At 46.8% G+C, this 22,487-nt stretch overlaps 1 protein-coding gene across 1 annotated transcript in view; it reads left to right on the plus strand.

Annotated features, from left to right (window-relative positions):
* The window catches only part of PNPLA2 (patatin like phospholipase domain containing 2), a 30,062-nt gene extending 10,555 nt beyond the window's left edge, over positions 1–19,507 (plus strand). The window contains exons 2-9 of the mRNA XM_027642455.1: positions 5,483–5,715; positions 5,865–5,930; positions 9,658–9,867; positions 10,789–10,849; positions 11,642–11,809; positions 12,201–12,333; positions 13,117–13,239; positions 14,058–19,507. Coding sequence (XP_027498256.1) covers positions 5,483–5,715; positions 5,865–5,930; positions 9,658–9,867; positions 10,789–10,849; positions 11,642–11,809; positions 12,201–12,333; positions 13,117–13,239; positions 14,058–14,322 — 1,259 coding nt within the window. The 3' untranslated portion in view covers positions 14,323–19,507. The remainder of the gene's footprint in view (positions 1–5,482; positions 5,716–5,864; positions 5,931–9,657; positions 9,868–10,788; positions 10,850–11,641; positions 11,810–12,200; positions 12,334–13,116; positions 13,240–14,057) is intronic.
* The last annotated feature ends 2,980 nt before the right edge of the window (positions 19,508–22,487 follow it).

Raw genomic sequence — 22,487 nt, forward strand, 5'->3', positions numbered from 1 at the left:
ATTGGTGCCCTTAAGGGCTTCGCTGCCAACTGCCACCCCCAGCCTCGAATGTTTACAAATCTTTTGTCTTTGTGTTAATTAGTGGCAATTTTACAACTTCTGGCGAGTTCCACTCCCAATGCTTTTAGGCATTTGTCCAGGGTTTCAGACTGAAATTAAAGAGCTGTCTGCAGTGGTGGGGTACACCTGTCACCTGAGTATGTCTTGTAAGGGCGAATTGTAAGACATTGCTCTTTACTTCCTGCTGGCATGGATTTGTCTTTGGACCCTCCTTTGATAGGCCCTCGCAGAACCTCTTGGGTTAGGTTCCCATTCAGGACAAGTTGGCCTTTGTTCAGCTCAGCTGAAATGCTGTCTGGTTCTTGCTCTCTCGGGACAATGAGTGGAAACAGGGTTGCTTCAGTGTGCATGTGGGAAGAGGAACAGAAGTCGACCCAGGCATGGGATCTTTCACAAACTGAGGTCACTGCCCACAAGAATTGAGGTTGTCCTTGGGTCACTGGCACATTGCTGTGCACTGCTCCTTGGGGTGAACAACAGGCCCTTTCTGATTATCTGAGCTACCTGTGAGGAAACATCCAGTAAAGTTGTCTGTTAATAATTTTCCAGATGTCAGCTTGCAAACTTTTTTTTGGTGCCTCTTGTTTACAGCTTTGCATTTTTTGGGCTGGTGACAGACCTGTGTTATCATTAGGACTGTATCATCTCCTGGGAGAGGCCAGGCAGGAAAGCAGGTGTATTGCTTACTTTTGGTACTCAGAGAAGAGGCAAATGTGCATGCTGTGCATGCTGAGTTGGAGCAGCTTGAGGATTTGTGCCCAGGAGTAATGTGGGACAGTTCTCCTTAAACCTATGTGCTCACCATTAGAGACTGAGTTTTAGCTCTTTCAGGGATGAGGTACAGGAACAGCTGAAGTAGCAAGGGATGCATTAACCTTGGGGAAGATCATGATAGTAAATTCCTACTGACTCATCCTAGTTCTAAATTCAGGTCTGGACTGGGATCTACCAATGGGAAATACAAGAACTCCAATGATGCTCAGCAACCCTCTGAGTTGAAAGCTGTGTGAAGGTTGTAGCTGGGGACTCTTGCAGGGAGCATCTGTGCTGAGTATCACACAAACATCACTGGAACAGACAGCTGAGCAGAACTTAAACAGCTCTGGAATGAGGTTCCTGGTTACAGTACACAGGAGCTGACTCCTGTCCTGAAAATCTTACAGTAAAAATAGCTCATAGATCCATAGATCATGCGATCCCAAACTAACAAGGCATGGGGCTGTCAGGGTGCTGGGGGAATACCAAAAACACCTGTGCTTCCTTCTGCTGGTTGGATTCCTTTCAAAGGTCTTGGTGTGTCCGGCCAGTCTGGAGCCTCACCTGGGTAATGGGACCGAGGAGGGTGTGTCCTGTGTTCCTGATGTGTCGGAAGGAGTCCATTTGAATTCTTGTTGGTGTTGAATGAGAAGCAGGTTTAGTGAGGATCTGCACAGTTTCCTGCCTGCCCCAGTAGTCCAGACAAGTTATTGCATCTGCAGTCTGGGGTGTGACCTCTCTGTCCGAGCCTCCTTCCAGCAGGGATGGGAGATGCTGTCTCTGCATCCATCAACTGTCTGTGCCATCCTCTGCTCTCCATCCCCATTGGAGAGCCTTTCCTTTAAGTTTGCATCCTGTTTGCTGCTGCAGTAGCCAGGGAGCAGGAATGTCCCTGGTGCAGAGGGTGATCTTTGTGCTGAGATGGAGCTCTCCCAGAGGGAATTGCAGTGTCATGGTTGAGCTGCTGGGTAGAATATCCAGAGTGCCCCTCTCCCTCTTCAGCCTGTTTTTTTCTGCTCCTATTTTTGTCAATGTCTTAAGCTTTTTTTCCACTTGAAATACTTTGTGGGTCATTTGTCATTTTGCTGGCTGGCAAGTGCATGTCAATGTGATCTAATGTCAACAGCAGACCATCATGATGCCCTTAGTGCAAAAGCCCTGCTGCTGAAGATGTGGGGTCTGAAGAGGCCCTTCTTCCCCACTTGTCCCCTCTCCTGCCGTGTAGTGTTTAAGCTTTGCAATGGTCCTCATCCTTGCACACTGCACAGGCTTGAAGGAGCCTTTCTGTTTTATCCCAGTGCTTTTAGGTGCAGTTAAGGGTCTTTCCCACTGCCTGGCAAGCATCAGTTTTAGGTGATTGATCTTCAGAACTTCTGTTCTAGAGGCAAAGTAACAGTTCTTTAAGGGAACAATCTTTCTTTGTCAACAAGCTAATGTGAAGCTGGCTTGACATAGCTTAAAAATGAAATGCAAGCTAGCAGCTGCCTTCAGACTTTTCCCACGGGTGACAGTATCTTGCCCCTTGTAGCCACTGCAGATCACCAGCAGAGAGGGAGCTGCTGGCTTCCCTTTACTGGCAAGGGACGTGTTGGGGTGTTTCAGGACACAACTGTGTGATGTTCCTTTGCGTCATCACAACTGAAATTCAGATAAGGACAATAGCCCTGCAGTACTTAGGTTCACATATAAAGACACCCACTGGGGTAGTGATGGGGGCAAGGACAAAGAGGGATATGGGTTTTTTTTCTAATGAAAATAAATTATTACACATATCTAAATTTTTGAGGAATATTGCCTTAGTAAATCTGTATAGGGAGAAGTGTTGAATTAATTGGTTGGTGCTAAAAGAATGAAATATTTTCTCAGCAAGCACTGCCAACTATTAGGGATTGCCTCTGCCCCTCGGTAGGTACCTCAATAAGGAAATATAAATTTAGTTATTTCCCTGTGTCTTGAATCACCAGATCCATCAAAAACCATGGGGAAACTTTTCTGTGGACTGGATTGGCACTGAACTAGTCCTAGTAATAATTGACAGCTTGTAGCTGACCCCTGTAGGAATTGTTTCTCTTGACCACCTCTCATTCAGCTGTTCCCTCCAGGAGGCTGCGAGCAGAATTTGAGCTGGTTTTCCTGAAATAGTACTTCTGGTAGTAACAGGATCAAAACACTGTCACCTCTTCTCTCTCCTCCCAAATGTATTTCCAAGAGGGCTTGTCATCTGTCATGGATCTTGGCTATGTAAACTTGTCTTCTTTGGCTGAACCCTCAGCTATCCTTATTTCCAGGAAAGCCAGTGGTGCCACAGGGTTACCCTGTGCCAGTCTCTTCCCACAGAACCATTCCACACTCAGCTTGGGTTCAAGTGAGCCAGCCAGTCCAACAGAATGACAGATGCCCTTTAACAGAAATACCTCAAAGCTCCTGTGGGTATGCATGTATGCACATGTGTATAAAGGAACCCAAAACAACAAACACAGAAAGTATTCAAAGAATGAAATTGCTAATTAGCAGTAATTCTTACTTTGTTCTCTTGGGTGTGAAATGATGATAGAGTAGGCAACTGCAACTGAAGCCTGCCCTCAAATGCTGAGACAGTCTGTTTCCTGGCATAGTTGAGACTTTCCTCTTTTCTTTTTCTTAAATAAAAACTTCCATCTCACATTTTTGCTCAAACAGTCATAAGCTCAATTTAATTGCAGTTGTTTTCAGTATTGCTTTCAAGTCTTTCTGCACATTGAGATGCCAAGCCTGAAAGGATCCTTCTCTAAGCACCATCCCTTGGGTGACACCCCCTCTTATTCTCCCCCCAGCACGGCCTCTGCACATAGGGTGTCTCCCCTCAGCTGCATGCTCAACACCCACCCTCACACTGAGTTTTTCAGCTAAGCCAGCAATTCCCTGCAATGCTCTCAGTGCAGAGGAGTTTCCTGGGGTCATGTGGCCAAGGTGCTGGGCTGAGATTTGTTCAGGTTTTGGCTCTTTTGCAGTTTCTTTGTGTGTCTTTCCTCCCCTTGTCTGATGTGAAAGGTGTCTAAAGGGAGCATTATGAGTGCTAATGTCATGGTGCTTATAAAGTGTGATTTCTGTGAGGCTGATTTCCTTCATGTTGGGAAGGATGTTGAACCATGTGGCTACTATCTGGAACAGGCTGGGCTCAATGGCTTACTGCTAATTGAGTAAGTAAGAACAGAATTAGACTGCTAAACATTGCTCTAGGACTGAAGACTGGGATTATAGTGCTAAATATTGCTTCAGAGGGGGGAACTTTGGCTTTTCTGCTAAGTTGCTACCTCACAGTGCCTAAAAATCCTGACCTCAGAGTCTCTGGCCATGGTCAAAGGTCCAGTTCTCTGCGTGCTTTAGCTACTGATGTTGATGGGTTTCCTAAGCACAGAATCACGTTCCCAGGCTGCATTGATGGAAAACATGCTGCTGGCACACGTGTATTGCAAAAGAGTGGGATGTGTCAACATAGCATTGAGGGTGTTGCTCTTATCTTGTTGTATTTATTAACCTGGGTCTAACTTGAGTTCTTTCATTCTGCTGCCTCCCTTCTGCAATTGAAAGACTGGATGGGAGAGCAAAATGGAGGGACTTCCAGTTGGCTTGAACTGATAGTCTTTCATCCTTCTCCAGGAACTGACCTTCAGTTTGATTGGAGAGAAATCTTCATTTGTGAAAGCATCTCTTGTTTCTCCTGTTTTTTGTTTTTTGTTTGTTTTTTTTTTAAGTTATTCTCACATGTATATTCCTGACACTGCTGCAGTGCAGCAATTAGCTGGTACTTAGAGGGTCTGTTGTATGTCACCATGACTAGGAGATGTGTTTGGAAGCAGCAGTTAGTGTGTGCAAAGGGCAACATGCTGGACGTTGAGGGTTTGGCTTAGGTTGATATTTTTGTTTCCTCCCATCCCTTCTTTCCCACTGGAGAGCTCTGCACTTGCCAGATCAGGCTCCTAGTGACTGTGAGATAATGGGCTTAGCAGATGCCTTCCCTTTTGTGCTGTGTTTCACTGTGTGAAAGGGTAAAGCAAAGCGGCCTTCACGAGTCCTGCTTCCCATCGGGGCCTATTTTAGTGCTGTGGAATTGGACACAGTAAGTCACTGAGTCCCTAAAATCCTTAAAGGAGCTTTAGTCCATCTTACCTGAGATGTGGCATTTCACAGCAGAATTGGGATCACTTAGCTGGAAAGCACCAAAGTTCCTGTTTACTGGTGCTTTTGCTTAGCTTTGACTTTTTTCTCCCCATCAAGAGAAAGATGGTTTCTAGAAAGGTTTTAGTGGATTAAGCTCAAAGCTATTAAAGTATCTGCCTTGTTTTCTTTCTTAGTCTGTTTTCACCAGCCCTGCACTGGCCAGTGAAACAGGATCTAAGAAAAGGTGTGAGGCCTTCACCAGATGCATGTCATCTTCCCTGACTTTGTAAAACATACATGAGAGAAGGGTAGCTCTTTGTGATGGGGGAGCGTAAGGGCCAAGACAGCAAACTTCCATGATTCTGTAACACCACCTGTAAAGCCTTTTGGTTTGAGTTGTATATCAGCCAGAGGGGAGAAACCTCTGAGTAAAGCTGGGAATGAGGCTTTTCCATGCTTAGTTTTGTAAAGGAGAAGACTGGTTTTGCTAGGATTTCATGGTGCATTTGTCTTCCTCTTGTTGCAGGTGAGGCTGGTGCCAGCATTATTCGGGTGTCAAAAGAAGCCCGGAAGAGGTTCTTGGGCCCACTCCATCCCTCTTTCAACTTGGTGAAGACCATTCGGATCTGTCTGTCCAAGACTGTGCCAGAGAATGGGCATGAGGTTGCAGCAGGACGTTTGGGTATTTCCCTGACACGGGTCTCCGATGGAGAAAATGTGATACTTTCAGACTTCAATTCCAAGGAGGAACTGATCCAGGTGAATGAAAACTTACTGCAGAGGGCTAGGCAGAAATGTCCTTAGTACTGGAGTATAATTGTCAGCACATGGCAGTGTGATGTTCTGGGATGAGTAATAGTTTCAGTAGGCTTTGTGATTCTTAAATTCTGGATCTCTTTCTCCCTCAGGCCTGTGTCTGCAGCACCTTTATCCCCGTCTACTGTGGGCTGATACCTCCAACTTTGCGTGGAGTGGTAAGTAAGACTTAGGGTGGTCCTTCATTAAATCACATAATAATGAATAAGAAGGCAGAAATGCTGATACTCAGTTTTGGCAATCTTATTGCTTGTGTGCTGGCAACATTTAGCCTGAAGAGACATGAGAACTTCCCAAATAAACAGTTTACAGCAGTGGAAGTTTCTTTCTACTGCTGCCCACAGTTGGCTATAAATGATAGTAATATATAGCAGTGTGGGTGAGGGCTGGCTGGCTTAGCAGATGGTTCTCATGTCTCCATGGTACAGTGCTCTCCATCACTGAGGCTCCAACCATCTGCATGTGGAAAGAACTTGGGTCTCAGATAGAAGTCACGAGTGTAGTCCCTGTAACATGTGCCTGACACTTTCTGGGATTTTAACTAGTGGTATGGATACCAGCCCTCTTTTCCATGGAGTTCTTCCTGTCCTTTCTCTGACAATAATGCTCTGCTGCCTGCCAGAGCTTTCTTTAAGTCCTGTCCAATGCTGTCCAAAAGCAACTTCTCCTGCTGTGTTTGCATGTTAGAAATGAAGGCATTTGAAAGCTGTGCAGAGCCTGGAGCGTTTCTGAATATTGCAGAAAGGACTTTAAGGGCCTCAGCTGAGCTTGCATTCCCCTGTGCTACACAGGTTAATGTACAGGTTAAAAGGCAGGGGTTTTGCGAACTGAGTAGTCAAAAGGAGAGGGAGAACTGCTGTTAAAGTATGTGTGCCCTGGTTTCTTAAAAGTGACCTGACCAAAATGCCTCTGTCAGAGCACAGCATCAAATCTGCTTCCACTGCTACCTGTGTCCTAAGAGTGAGGTCTGCTTTGCTCCTGCATAATACACAACTTGGCTGTTTTTGTCTTGTGTAAACATGCTGGGCAGGGAAATGACCTGGAAGAGATGTCCAATGTCCAGCCCTTCAGAGGTGACAGAATCAGTAATGGTTTGGTATTTGCTCAGCAGCTGCAGGCAGGGCTTTTTCTCCATAGCTGGTGGGAGCATAGCAGTGGCTCTTGCCTTACACCTCTTTGAGGCTAATTGAGGTCAGTGTGGATCAGGCAAAAATCTCAACATTCCAAAACTCTGTACAGCATTGGGATTTCTGGAATGTGCAGCTGCCCTGGCACACGGAGGGATGACTTCTCATGGGGAAAGGTGGGGAGGGAATATGAGATGAAGAAATTAATTCCTACCTCTTCCCCAGAAAAGCATGGCTCTGAAGGGGGTTGCTGACAAGGCAAAAGGTTAAATTGGCTTGGATATGAGCTTGGGAAATGGTTTTGAAACAGGACTGCATGGTTCCTAGCTTGCCTGTGGTGACTGTATTTGCCACAAGATAAGCTGACAGGTCTGGCATAAGGACCAGTTTTCAAGGTGATGGGATTGTGTGCAAGGTACAAAATCCATATTCTGCCTTCCTCCTAATTTTTTTCTAGTGTTCACTTCTCTGAGGTCTGGTAGCCCCATGGAGTGGATGATGGAGATGGGTGGGGGAGGAAAAAAAATTCTTAAATACTGAGGAGTGGAAGGGTCAGTAACTGACCTGCCAACACATGCTGTAGCTGTGAACTGTCTGCACCCACGTGGGTGAGAACCACTACCAAGGGTCACAAAGCTGATTGTCAGATCGTGTGAGTGAGGGGGCCCTGTGCATGGGAGGACACAGTAAGGGAATGGAAGTGGGCACCCCAGTCCACAAACCATCCCCTAAAGCTGCTGCTCATGCCTGCAAGCAATTGTTGGTTCCAGCCTGTGGCTCTGAGCTGTTTGGGGCTTTGTGGGAGACTGGAGAGTGGTTAGGCTTGGGTTGCTGGAGGTTCAGGCAAATCCAGAGAAGTGGTAGCTGAGCTTTACTAAGGAATGGTAATCAGCATTGCTTGGGAAGTGGTGGACCAAGGAGTAGGGTGTGCATGTGTACTCCTGAATTTCTGTGGAGTGAGAAGGCTTTGCCTGTCAGCCTTAATGTAGTTGAGCCTTGGCATCTGTGCACTCATGCTGCCACCCTCAGGGAAACATGTCTTTCTGCATCCTTAGTGCAAAACTAGTGTTGTCCAAGTGGCCAAAACACTTAACCTCCTTTTTCTTTAAAGAAAGTGGAATGCTGCCTGCTTTGCTCTGTCCTCTTCCCACTCAGCCTGTCATGATCTCATCCTTGCAGAGGGAGTCAGCCAGATGTCTCCAGCTCTAGCTGTGTCTAGTCTGACTTTCAGTGGAGCAGCTTTGGGGAAAGGATGACAGTGACAGTTGGCTGTGGTTGCTTTTGGCTTAGGGAACGCTGCTGGCCACTTTAGAAGGAGGAGAGGGTTCAACTGATTGTTGGCACCTCTGTTGTCTGGAAAGCATCCTGTAAGCAAGCTAAGTGTTACAGTTTCTGAGAGGGTGTACTCATCCTTCAGTTTAATCTAGCCTGTCTTTCCACATTCTTCACTGTCCAAATCCAGGTGGATTCCTATAGCTGAATTTGACTGCTTTCAGACTAAGAGCCTGCAAACTGCTCCCCAGGCTCAGATGAGCTGCTTGGAGAGTTCTCTGTCTTGTCTGCCATCCAGAGCAAGAGAGAACAAATTGCAAAGTACCCTTCAGGCAAGACATCTGGTATTTTCTTAGGCACTGTGCAGCAGAAGGCTGTTGGTGGTCAGTCTGCCTGAGACAACAGGAAGCGGGATGCAGAATGGAGCACCTCCTCTCCCAGTCAGCATTTCCATGCTCTGCCTGGGTTTAGACATACCAGCTCAGCTCATCACCCATCAGAGAGCTGAAAGATGTTACAGCTCCTGCCTATGGGACTGTGTAGCCCCTGTATAATGATTTATGTTTGAACCTGTCCAAAGGGAAGGAATCCAGGCAGTAAATGGCAGGATCAACTCTGATACAAAACTGACAGGACTCTTCTGTAATTGAGGTTTGCAAGAGCTGGAGTTGTTGCTGTGCAAAGGTCTCAAACTTCCTGCTCTTTGGCTTGACCAACATCCCTTTGCTTTTAGGTTTTGCATGTTGCTTACTCTGCCAAAGTCCTGTGATAGGGATTGACTTGCTCAGCTCCTTGTGCAATTACAGATTCCAACGAATATTTTGAGAACATGCTAGTGGGGTTGCCCTTCCTGCAAGGGTAACACAAATGTGCTTATGGTATATAAGTACAGAACATTCTCTGATAAGAGGGTTCCTGTTAAGAGCAAAACCCAAGTCCCATGTGCTCTGTTATCACACCACAGCAAGTTGATTCCCAATGTGTATGCATGTGTTGGGATTGCTGCTTGATAAGCCTGCTAGCAACAAATCAGTTGTTTTCACTCTTAGGTAACAAGCCTTCTGCCAGTGGGGACTTGTGTCTGAGCTTATGCACTTTAAACACAAGTGAAAAATGGCACAATGTCACAGTGTGACCGCTTAGATCAGTGCTAATTTGCACTGCAGGTGGTTGTTGGTGTGTATTATTATTTAATTGGACAGCAGTCAAACCCCATAGGAGATGTAAGTCAGCAGTCACACAAGTGAATATGCTTTTCTTATTGAATACTTACAACCAACACAGTCAACCATTGGAAGAAAAGCACATAGCCAAAGGAGATTATAGGCAACACAGCTATGCTGTCACTCATTTTGACTCCTCCAGTGCTGGTGGATGTACTCCCTACTCTTTCCATGTTGTTGGTACAAATAGGAAGAGGGACACAGTAAAAAAGCTGCTTGATCAGTTAGGAGAATAAAGATTGCTGCATTTGTCTTGATTTCAGAGATACGTTGATGGAGGGATTTCTGACAATTTGCCACAATATGAGCTGAAGAACACAATCACAGTGTCTCCATTCTCGGGAGAGAGTGATATCTGTCCACGGGACAGTTCCACAAACATGCATGAGCTGAGAGTCACCAATACAAGCATCCAGTTCAACCTTCGCAACCTCTACCGCCTCTCAAAGGCCTTGTTTCCTCCAGAGCCACAGGTGAGTTTCCTGGATACACTAGAAGTTGGAGAACAGGCTCTGCTTGCACTTTAGCAGAAGAACATTCCAGACACTGTTAGTTTTGTATCTTCTGTTTGTCTGGTTTTTAATTTTGACATTATCAACCCAGTGACTTGGCAAACCTTGAGTACCTGCACAAGGTCATATAGATGGATTGATTTGCTTTTGCTACTAGAACATCTGGAATTTAGGGGGTAGCAGTTGCTTGGGAAGTATACCCATGTTGCTCTCTTTAGAGTAGAGCTGGAAAGAAATCAGGCTCACTTTAGACAAAGATGTATCAGCCATCAGAACCAATGTGCACTTGAGGATGTTTTAAGGTCAGGATGGAGCTGTCAGCCTGAAGCCAGTGCCTGTCTCCTAAAAAGTGCGAGTGGAGCAGGTGGCACTGCAAACAGCTTTGTGTGCTTCTGAGGAAATGTTAATGCCAGAGAGCCCTGACATTTGGGCATAATAAGCATGCATTCATGTGCTGAATTACTTGAGCAAGTTTGTTCCCACCCCCTCTCTAGTCTTAGATGGCTTTATCTGTGAACACAGTGGCCCTTCCTGGCATCTGCAGGTATTCTGGGCTTCTTGTCGGAGTGACTGGCTGAAGGCTGCCCACAGCTGCATCAGCTCTAAGTGGGGAAAAGAGGTGGCTGCAACTCTTAAACTCATACTTAGGTAGGATTCCAGGTGTCCCTTCCAATCTAAATTATCTTGTGATTCCCATATCCAGTGTATTCATGTTATACCTCCCAGTCCTGCTCAAAGCCTGGGAAGAACTGGCAAGAATGAGACTTGTTCTTAGGATAGCTCAGGAGTCAGGAGAATTCCTCTAAAGCCAGCATTGAGCTGGGTGTTTTCTCTGCTCAGCCAATTTCCAAATGACTTACTCTTCCCTTCCTCTGCCCACAGGTGCTGCGGGATATGTGCAAGCAGGGCTATCGGGATGCACTGCACTTCCTGAAGAAGAATGGTAAGGCACTGGGTGCTGTAGGGTGGGCTGACTTGCCTGTTCTGTGCCAGGCTTGGTGCCTTGGCTTTGGAGGGTAGTCGATTGTGCGTATGAAAGGTAGAAGTGCAGAACTGAACTGTGCCTCAGATACTGGGATATGGAATTTTCATTAATAAGACTATTTTAGCTCTTCAGGAAGCAGAGGTCGAGTGGTCACCTTTGCATTTGCCAGCACAGTTGTTGGGCACCAACCAGTGCCATTTGGACCTCCTGCAGATACCCTGCTCCTTGCACATGCAGCTGGGCTATGTGTAATGCTGCCCTCTGCAGCCCGGACGAAGTGCTGCTGTGTCACTGCTGTCATGTGCCAGCCCTGGGCTCTTGCCTCCAGCTGCTGTAGTGGCAGCTTGCTGCCACCTCGTGTCCATAGACAGTCGATCAGGCACTTTCTGCTCCCAGATTTGAACCGGAATAAGTGGGATACAGCTGTGTGTGTGGATTGTGCTGCAGGAGGGAAATCTTGCCTGCAAGATTGGTGACTGGCAGATTTGAGCAACAAAACTCTGCCAAACAGCACTCTGCAGAACGTAAAGGGGAAATGTGAGAATTTCTGGTGGGGAAAGAGAGAATTATCTTGTAACAGCAAGGTGTCCAGCTCACTGTGGTAAGCATTGCAGCAGACAGAAGCTAAAGAGGCTGGGTAAGGCCTCAGCCTCAGGGGAATTAGGGTGAAGGGAGGACTAATACTCTAAAGGCCAAGCAAGGCAGGACAGCCAGTTTGAATCCTTCTTAAGGCATGACTTTTCTTTTCAGGTCTCCTTCATCGTCCAAGTCCTGCCGGTCCTCTCCTTGCCATAGAAGCTCCCCCAGGAGAGAAGAAAGAGGAAGAAACAGAAGCTGAGGACCAACTAGAGGAAAATACTGCCCTTGCTGTTGTTGAAGAGCACATCTTTGAACACTTGCCTCCCAGACTGAACCAAGGTATGATTCAAAGGATTCAGAGGATCACTGGAATGTGTGGTTATTGCTTATGGCTGGACTTGGCCATACCCAGGGACCGGACCAGCACCTGTTGATGCTTAGATAGTATTGGGGGTCTCTTAGATGAAGTTGTAGCTTGCCCTGTCAGGGCTGGATTGGGAGAGGTTGACTTTGACAGTCAAAGGTAAGGAGAAGAGAGAATCTTGTTGCTTGCTGCTCTGGAGTCCGATAGAGCTAAAAGCTGTTGTTCTCAGCTGTGCTCAGGGAATCACTAACCTGAGCAATACCTCCTTAAGATAGGGGAGACCTCAGGCTGGGTAACTTCTGGGGTATGACAAGGAAAGAGATAGACCTACTAGGGGGATTCAGCCATATTTTCTTCTGCCTTCAGCTCTTCTGGAGGCTTGTGCTGAAAGAAGAAGTTTCTTGACTGGCCTCACCAACATGCTGCCTGTACGTGTGGCCACGGCGATGATGGTGCCCTATATGCTGCCTCTGGAGTCTGCAGTTTCCTTCACTGTCAGGTAGACCTTCAGCTGGTCCCTCAGCAGGGCTCTTCCCAGTGCAGAAAAGTGTTTGATGTAGCTGGTGGAGCATGAATGGACAAAGAGTAGGATCCTCTCTAATTCTGGAGTGCCAGAGTTCCTGGGGAAGGAGTTCCCAACAATTACCAGACATAAGGGAAAAAAAACCCCCAACCCCCCAAAAAAACAAACCACACAGAAAAACCAAGAACCCACAACTTTCCCTATCTTCCTGCATCATTTAGTTACAGCCAATACTTCCAGTGTGAAGGAAGATGGCTGTGTGCTGGAACTTGCCCTAGAAAATGGTGGTAAATTTTTGAACCTTGAGAGAAACTTCTGATCTGGGAGTGCAGGAATGAAATTTTAGGAACCACACAAGAGGTTGTTTCCCTTTGGAGTGAGGGGTAGAGTAGTCCCAACCATTTCCAGCTCTGTTCATACACAGCTGGGAAGACAGATTTGTGAGGCTTGTTCTTGGTATGAAGTATCCTATGAAAAGTTGCACAAACTGTCTCCTTACAGATAAAAAGGCTAGAGAAAAACACTTTCCAAATCTGAAATTGGATGAAAAATATAGAAAGTGCAGACAGAAAATGTAAAGAATAATCTTCTGGGCTGTTCTCAACCTTCACAGCTTCTCCCCCTTAATTCTGTGAATGGTAGTGTAAATGCCTCAACACATTTGCCACTAAAAATAATTGAGAAGAGGCAAAACTGGCATTCTTTTCATCCTGTTCCTTTATGTGGTGCAGCTAATGGTTGTCTCTGGTCTCTTTACAGGCTGCTGGAATGGCTCCCAGATATTCCTGAGGATATTAGATGGATGAGAGAGCAGATGATTGAAATCTGCAACTACTTTGTGAAGAAAGCGAAGAAGAAACTGGGGAGCCATCTTTCAGCCAGGTATGGCTGCTTTCCTTCACAGCACTGTTCTGGACAAGTCCTCCTTTCCCCTTTCACCTTTGAATTCTAGAGATTCAACTCCTTTGGAGCAGAGCAAGTAAGGCACAAATTGACCAGAAGGATTTACCGCCCAACATGAAATGTAAATCTGGTCCATGGTCTCTTGGCTTCCGATAGACTCAGCACAAGGTCTCCTTCCTTCTTCCCATTATAGGGCAGACCCTGTAATGAAGCTGTCATGTTAGCAATAGGGCAGAAGATGTAAGTCTGATTAAAATAGCGTTCTAGTTTATTGTATGCTCCCTGTAGAAGACAGAGGTGCTTGCCTTTGTGGCATTTTCTGACCTGGGTCCCCCAAAAGTCCCTTCCAAGAAGTACTTGTGTTCAAATGACCTCTTCTGCCTCAAGATCTCAGCCTGGTTTAGGGTTGGGGAGGCAATGTGGTGGCCAGGAAACAACAGGTTCCAAACGAGACAGTGCTTTGGGTTTGTGTGTGTGTTCCTGTGCTTATGAACTGAATGCCCTGCAACAGCCCATGGCTTGAGGCTGTGGCAAGACTGTGTGAATGAAGGTAGGAAGAGATCAGAGTTGTAGACAGAGGGTCCTGGCTGTGATTTGGATCCTAGTACAAGGGTGAGATTCTTATCCACAAGAGCTGAGTTGTGAGGAGGAAAACAGGCGCACACACACACACAGACTTCTGACTACAGTCATGCAGTCAGTGGTAGTACGAAATAGGGCTGTGGTTCTGGAGCTCTGGTCTGGTACCTGCTCAAGCCTTCCCATGTACTGATCCTTTGCATGTATTTGTCTTTCAGGCTTTACTATCACCTCGAGCTTGGAGGGCCCCAGAGCATGCCAATTCCTTCCTCGCCACCTTGTGGTGAAGCGCTGCCCGTGTGGATGAGAAGCACTCGTTCCGTATCTGATGTCATGATGAAGTGGGAGGAGTACCAACGCCAGCTCATGCTGGGCTTACTCTGCATCAATGTGGACATGCAGGCCTCCCTCTTCCCTCGGGAAGGGTTGCAGATCAAGCTTCCACCTCTAGACTGTGCGAAGGAGTGCCTGCCACTCTTCTGATCCTGCTGCCGTGAGGGGATGAGGGTGGGTGGGAAGGGGAGCGGACACTGGGTGGGACCAGTCTCATCCCTCAGCAGCAGGCGCCCTGTGCTTCTGAATATGCTGCAAAGGGGACTTCCCCAGGATAGAGACTGGTGGAATTGACTGTAGCCATTTGTTGCCCGCTGGGCCAGGCAAGGGATCTCTGTGTTCAAAGGCACACACAGGCTGATACCTTGTTCTAGACTTGCATTGAGGCCTGGCCATTGCCTGTGGCCAGGCTGATGCTGACTCAGCTGGGCTCTCCCAAATAGTGCACTTTGAATTGCCGTTGGCTTTTTACTGCAAAATAATCAGGATGTAGATGACGCTCTCAAGTTCATACAGCTTTTAGCTTCCTTTGTTTTTCAGAGCATGTGTCTCGGTTCTTTTCCTTAAATCATGTGGCATCCCTTAGCTCTTTGTGCTACTGAAAGATGAAGTAGCCTCTTGCCAAACCAATTTTTCTCGTGGCTTCCAAATCTCCTCTTGAGTTTCTTCTTTGCTGAAACCATGTCCTTTCCTCTCTCTCCTAACTGCATCCACACTGGAAGCCAGAGCTGGCCCTGCTGCAGACTGCACTGGAACTGGAAAAGTGTAGAAAAGTTATGCATTTTCCATGATTCATGTTGTAATGGTCTCTCCTTTTTTGACTTTTGTACTCAAGGAACTGCTGCAACTTGAACTCTGAGTGTTAAGTAAGTCATTGAGCTTATTTAAAGAAGTAATTGAACAGATTTTTATTTTTTTTTTCACAGGGAAACATGTTTTATTTGAGGCTCCATTCCTGTCAGTGTGAATGGAATTAGTGTGGGTTTGCCCTGGAAAACCTTAGCCTGACTATCTCAGGATTAGCTTAGCAGCTGAAGCAATGTGAAGTGCTTGTAGGAAGGTGAGACTGTACAGGGCATGTTATTTTTGAGAGGCTTGTGGTGGAGTATCACAGCAAGTGCTGGGGAAGTGGCTGCCTCTGATAGGGGTTGGTTGGGCTTTGCTCCTTAAGGGACTGTACAACTGAGGGAAATTCCAAGTGGGTGATACAGAATGGATCTCCTGCCAAACTGAGGCCTCTATCTGTTTTTTGCTTAAGAAGTTTGGTTGTTGAGGCTTTGAAGTGAGAAGGATTTAGGCTTGTAGCTACACCAGCCTCACAGCTTGCTCATCTTGTGTTGTGGCTCACAGGTACAGCTCTGCAGCTGGCAATAGCAGGAGCACAGAAGTGAAGTGACGGGACTGTTGATGCACATGCAGCCCGCTTGGAACTGGCTACTCTTTGTCTTGCCCCTTAAAAGACCAGTGCTAGTGGGTCTGTAGCAGGGCAGGACTGTGCCTTGTAAGGCACTGCCTTCTCAGCGGTGGTCTGGTCATGACTTGCTGTGTAGAAGTATGAACTTCCCTGTTCTTCACAGGGTGAGACATGGCTTCCTGCAGGGATTGCATGTATTTAAGCTTAAGTCTTCACACTGTGACGCAAACCCAGCTCCTGGTATCTCTTTCTGCAGCTTGTCCAGCTACACGAGGTGTCTTCTACCTCTCCCAGCAGAAACAGTGTGCAACTGGCCAAAGCAAACATATGCTGTCTTTGCTGGGGAGCAGGACAGGGTATCTGAAGCTGATTACATAGCCTATACATGGAATAGTGATTTATAATTTATAGACTCTGTTTTGCACCTTAGATTTAGAAAGGGAAAATAACACCAGAAGCTCTACTAACAGCTGGAGAAAGTAGCAAATCTGCTCCATCATGTCTGCATGAACAGTGTGGGTGAGGTGGTGGGTGCTGTTTCCTATCAGCACAGTTGTGCACTGGGCATGGGTTTGGTGTTTGTGTGGAGATTCTGATAAGCATCGGGACTTTTCAGCAGTGGCTGTTCCAAGCTGGGAGGCAATGGAGTGAGCAGCTGTGGTGCTGCCCAGGAGATGCCAGTGCAAGTATGAACTTGTGACTTAGATTATTACCCCACTGCCCTTTCTGGATATAACCTACCTATGTAACACAAGGGCCTGCATAGCCTATAAAGTGGGCCTGCATTTACGTGGTCAGATTTAGTCTTAAGCTTTGCATAGTTAAGTCAGTTAGGGAACAGGGAAGTTGCTACAGGAAGAGGAAAAAATTGGAGGATTCTGAAATCAGAATAGGAATATTGGATTACAAAACAAGTAAATCTTGTGATTGTCCAAAGCCTGCAAAAAAAACTTACTGTTAGATCTATGTAACTAATGGAAGTGAACCAGCAACAAGCTACTGTCACTTAGTGGGAGCAGATGAATTTGATGAAAATTGGAATTGAGAAAAGGTGTTCATTTTGTGGTCAGATTCCTGTTCTTCCACTGTTTTGGACTACCTTTGGGGGAATGGCTGCACAGTGGCTTAGTTTGCCAAAGGCATATCTCTTGTCCCTAATGCATACAGAGCAACTGGCAAGAACATATGGATATTTAGTGGCAAGAAACTAAGGCATTTTATCTGAAGCAAAACATCTGAGAGGGACAAAGCTGCATAAGGAAAATGCTGTGTTTATAAGCTGCTGCCCTTTTGACTCTGCCTTTTTTGTGTTAATATATGGGTGGAGAAAATGATGCAACTATTTTTTTTTTTTTATCCCTTCTTCCTGGACTGGTAAAACCACTGAGTGATTATGTAAACCACTAAACTATGAAACAAAATATTCTTGCCAACAGAGTGTGCTAAGAAGTTGCAGCTTGGCACCCTTGTCCCTTGGATTTCCTCTGTTTGCCTTTTGCATCAGAACTGACTGGTCTGGTGCCGACTGGGCTGATGCCACTTCTTCCAGTGCTTTGACCCAGAAGGCTTGCAGGTTCTGGTTCATGTATTTCAAGAAACTAAAAAGGCCTGAGATTTGTTTTGTATTTCACCTCATCTGGAGTTTAGTTTATGATAGTAACTTCTGAAAGATAAACTTTTGTACACTTCAAACTGTGACCACAAACCAAAGCCTGACTTTAAATATAAAGGTCTAACTTTCACAAGGAAATTCCTGTTTTTCCTATGCTAATTTGCAGGGTGTGAGCGGATACTGGGAAAGCACCACTCTGTATTAACCCTTTCTTTGCCTGTTTTTTTTGCCCAAGTGATAAAATGGCTGTCTTGCGATAGCTTGTTGGCTCTGATAAAGAACTGCAGGCCTGTAAAAAATACCTCAAACTACCCTCATCTTTCTTTTGAGAAGTTTCACCCATTTGCTTGAAATTCTTGCTGCTTGTTCATCACAGATAATAAAGGATGAACGAAGTAGGGAAGATCACCTTGTCCACTGATACAGAAAAAGAGTTGTAGCAGCTTTTGAAGAAATAGCTTTTTGTTATGCAGTACTGCCTTATCTAGATGAGACCTCACTCTTTTTGAAATCTCTGGAAACCTTGTGGTAGAGTCTGGATTAGATATGGAGGTGTTTATTGTGATAATGCTAACTGAAATTCTTCAGAACTTTGTTCTGTGTGTACCTCATGGCATGCAAAGTTGTCTTCTGGGTAGACACTGCTTATTAACCTACACTCGCCAAGTTCACAGGAACAAGGTCATCTGTAGCAGTCAGTCCCTTCTTCAGCAAAACGTGTGGCTGGGCAGCCAGTCAGGGGGTTGCCAGGGCCTATCTGCTCTCCAGTATATGGTGGGAGAGAGGTCAGGTTCCTGGACCAAAAGTTCATGCAGCCCATGTCCAATTATCCTTGTAGTATTCACTGGACTCCTGCAGGAGTCCCAACCCTTGCTGTTTCCACTGTTTCACATAAAGGGGCTGTGCATTCAGGAATCCACTTTTTTTTTTCTCCTTCCTGTGTTATTACTTGCTGCTTTTAACAAGGCTAATGGTGAACAACTTGTGCATCTAACTAGCCCCTAACCTGCACAACACTGTAGAGTTGTTTTGTGTACAACAGTTCATACCTATGACATGCTCTGTAACCCAAAATTAGTGTGTAGGATGTTGGGTTTGGTTTGCTGCCTGCCCTACTGCTAATACTGTTAACAAGCTGATTTTTCAAGGGATAGGAGAAAATACTGACCACCATGTATAGCACCTAAAATTGTTTTCTTGTGGTTTCTTGGAGGGCTGTGTACCTGCAACACTCAGACCAGAGAATAAAAGAGAATCTGCTGTCTGACAGCACTGGGGTGTTCCTAGTACTTGTATATTTCCCAGTGGTTTTGTTCATTTTTAAAAATTAATCTAGTAATTCAATACTTTCTTTGAGAGAAGAGCTCTCACTTTTGCCAAAGTGGTTTGGGAGAAATACCTGAAACTGTATGTGTTTTTTCCCTTAAGGGTCCATTTCTGCTAAACATGCTAGATGTGGTGGGTGGCAGGGCTGTGTGTTGCCAAAGTCAGAGGGCCTTCCCAACAGTTTTCTCAAGCTTAGTTTCTGTCTTTCCCTTAAATCAATGAGAGAACGGTCCATCTCACTTGGCTGCCATGTCAGCCAGCTTGTTTGTGCCAAACACACCCTGTGCCTTTACAGTGGGCTCTGGCCTGCCTGCCCTCAGTGTCTGCCTTTCTGAGTGCAGCAGTACTTGCTCCCCTCTGCTCTGCCTCCTTCCCCTTGCCTACTGGTGGGACATTTCTCCATTTCCATGCTGCAGGCAGCTCTACTAGGACAGCCTCCAACTGCATCCATCTCGCTCTGTGGATCCACGTCAGCCCTCCTGCACAGAGCGGGGAGGAGACCTCTAGTTCCAAATAGAAGACTTGGAAATATAACCTTGAGATAAATTCTTCTTTCTTCTGGGGTTTTCTCTTGCTCTTGAAAACAGCATCTAAAACAGCTGTTTGAGCTATATGTGTCCTGGGACTCCACTGCTGCCACTGAGTTTCAGAAGACCCTTAAGCACACAATACACATGGAGATCCTGTGGAAATTACTGATGTCAGAGCAGCAACCAGACCAGCAATAGCATACACAAGTCACATATTTACACGGCAATGTCAATAAGTAGTGTTCACAGTCACTTTAAAAGTTCAGTATTAAATTGTTGATGCTTTTTTTTTCTCTCCTGTTTCTATTTTCTAATGTTTTGCTGAAGAAAATGTAACTATTTATTTTGGCAGAAATATATCTTCTAATAAAAACTTTCTCAATATATTTACCTGGCTGTGGTAGATTGTCTTGCTATTTAAAGGTTTATTAAATACTTTTTGAATTCACTGTATGCTGTGGGTTTGTTTTGCTAGGGCCCCCACCCTTCAAATTCGTCTCAGGGTAAACATGTATCAGCATGTGATAAATGGGGCATTGACCTGGAGGTGAAAAAAGGGTGCATTTTGCTCCAGTTCTGACTTCCTCAAGCTGAAATGACCTACATGCTATTACTCTCTGTTTATTGGAGCTTCTGGGTAAACCCTGGTTTCCGGGAGGACTTAAGCACCATCCTCTGGGAGAATAGCAGGTGCTTGGCACCTGTGAAAGGGTCGGTAAAAAGTTATTCACAAATTTGAAAGTTCTCCACTACAAGGGCCTCTCTTGAGGAAACCGAATGTCTCTCTTATGGCTCTATTTACAAGTGGGTGAAATAGATGGTACTGCCTGTTGTGCGTCTGCCTCTTTTGGTCAGATACTGAGGTCTGCCACGGTTAATCTCCAGCTGGAGCACGTGGAAACCACCGGCCCTTGGGTTGTGGGAAAGTCGGGGCTTTCCCTGGTGCCAGCCCAGGGAGCTGCGGCCAGGCTGCACAGCTGGGATCCCCGGGAACAGGGCAAATAGCCCCACACAGGCCGCGGGTTGCCGCTGCGGGGTGTCTGCTGGACGCTGCGGGGCTCGGGCTCGTCTTGGTCCAGGCTTTTGACAGCAATAAACTTTAGGAAGAGACTTCGTTAAGTGCTGCCACGTGACGGGAACGAGAACTGTAATTAACATTACAGCATGCAGCTGGTAAAGCGAACAGCTTTTTTTTTTTTTTTTTTAACTTCTAATGCCACCAAAATAACAAATACCCCAACTCGGTGAAATTGATCCTTCCTTCCTTCCTAAAGCCGCCTGGGCGATGTCCGCGGCTCCGCCGGAGGAGCAGCTGCGAGCGGGGCTGGGTGCGCGGCTTTCGCGTCTCTCGGGGGTGTTTGGGGCAGGGGCTGTGGGTGGGGGTTGTTGCCGCTTATCCCGCGGGGCAGGAGCGGCACCGGCCCCGGGCTCCCGCTCCCGCCCGCCCGCGGCCCCGCTCATTTCCGGCTCGGGGCCGCCCCCGGCGCCAGCGGCGGCTCCGCTCCCCCCGCCCGGGCGGCCGCAGGTGCCGCCCCGCTCCCCTCGCCGGGCCAGGTAAGCGCCGTGAGGGACTCCCGGGGCGGGCAGGGCTGGCAGCGGCACCGGCAGCAGCGGGGGGAGCTGAGGGCGCGGTACCCCTCGGACGGGTCCCCTCCGCGGGGCAGCTCCGGCTCTGCCCGGCCGGGACCGGCCGCCCCTGGGAAGAGCCCCGGCGGCACCTTCGCCTGTCCGGCCTCCCGCGCACCGCCCTGCGGCTGTGGGGAGAGGCAGCGGAGGGCTGGGGGGCTCTGTGAGCTGCGGGGTTCTCGCCTGTCCAGAGCCACACACCTGCCTCGCCCCCGGCTGTCGGAGGTGCCTTGCCGGTGAGGGACAGGTATGGAGCATCCACGTTCCTGTGCAGAGCTGCCTCTCCCACCACACACCGCTCCTGAGGTGTAGCCGCGGCCGTGTCATGGGATGGGGAGCGCTGCCCGGGTCGAGTCCGGGCTGGGGAGCTGCCGCCCCTTTCGCCCTCTCTCCTTCTCTTGCTGTGAAGTTTCCAGGCTTCTTTGATATAAGGTCACGGGACTTTGGTCTTGCGTGTTGGACCTGAATGCAGACCTTTTACTCTCTCTCTTTTTTTTTTTTTTTTTTTTTTACAGCATCCACTGTTCAGGGACTGTTCTCTCTTGCCACGATTCAGGTGCAGATGACACTGCACAGTAAAGATGCTGCAAGTCCCTATGGCAGCTCTGTCGGTGCTGCTTCTCCTTCTCTTTGGAAGGAAAAAATACCAGAGCTTTCCCTCTCCTAAGACTGCAGTGTCTTTTTAACATCCTGTGTGCATGGGATGCACTTCAGTGAACTTGTGTGTTGAACCTCAAGTCCTTCCTGTAGGACTTCCTGAAAACAGCCAAGGGGAAAAGAGGCCAGGGATCTCCAGCCTGGGACACAGGGAGATGGCGGTGCTCAGGAATGTCCTGAGGAGGCAGGATAATCCAAACACAGCTTGCTTGTTTAGTTGTGACCTGCTGAGTTTTTGGTTATTTCGATGGAGACGATGGCTGTTGTGCATCAAGGGGTTCTCAGAAAATCTTAATTTCTAGCTTTGCATTATGCAACGTCAGGGGCAATTGCATCTTACTTCTTATGTTCTAGAGCTGTATTTATTTTGGAGGATCATATAAGCAAGTTTATGCAGATGAATATATATATATATTTATACATCTCCTGAAGGCGATGGAAATAGCTGTTCCTTTTGACTTTGCCAGGCAGCCTCAGAGAATAAACTAATGGGATGAGGACAATTGATAGTAACAGCAATCACATGGACACAGTTCCATGCACAATGTTCTTCATGGTCAGAGAGCTTTGAGGATATCGATCCTTATGTACAATAAACTAGGCTTGGTTTCCATAATATAGCTACTCACTGTCTAAATCTGTTTGATTTCATAAGGCTGCTCTGGTGACTTAATTCTCCCTCTTCTCCTTCCCTGTTTGTAGAAGCTCATCTTTGATTTAAAGATGGTGACAAGAAACTTCAGCTGCAGCAAATGTGTCCTCATCCACTGGGTGGAGCAGCCATCTTGTTCCTGCCAGATGCCTTGGCTTGCTGTCCATATAAAATCTGAGGTGGAAATAATTGATTTACTTTGTTTGTCTGAATCTAGAATGATTCATTTTGTTGTCCTACCAGAAGAGCAGAATAGTAACAGTTAGTAAGGCTTTCTGTCCTTTGTCACTCTGCATCCTTCGAGGTATCCATAGCCCAGCAGCTTAAAAGAGAGGTGCTGTGGATGTTCTGATTACCCCTCTTAATATTTTCTATCAGTGTTCTCTTTTCCCCATCCTGAACCTTTAATTTCTTGTCTGATGCCAAGAAGGATTTCCCTGTGCTTTGCCCTAATTGCTCATTTTGCTAAGCAAACCTGACCTCTGCAGCTGGGCAAGG

The sequence above is a fragment of the Corapipo altera genome, unplaced genomic scaffold (genome assembly GCF_003945725.1).
Source record: "Corapipo altera isolate COAL_440 unplaced genomic scaffold, ASM394572v1 23b, whole genome shotgun sequence".
NCBI lineage: Eukaryota > Metazoa > Chordata > Aves > Passeriformes > Pipridae > Corapipo > Corapipo altera.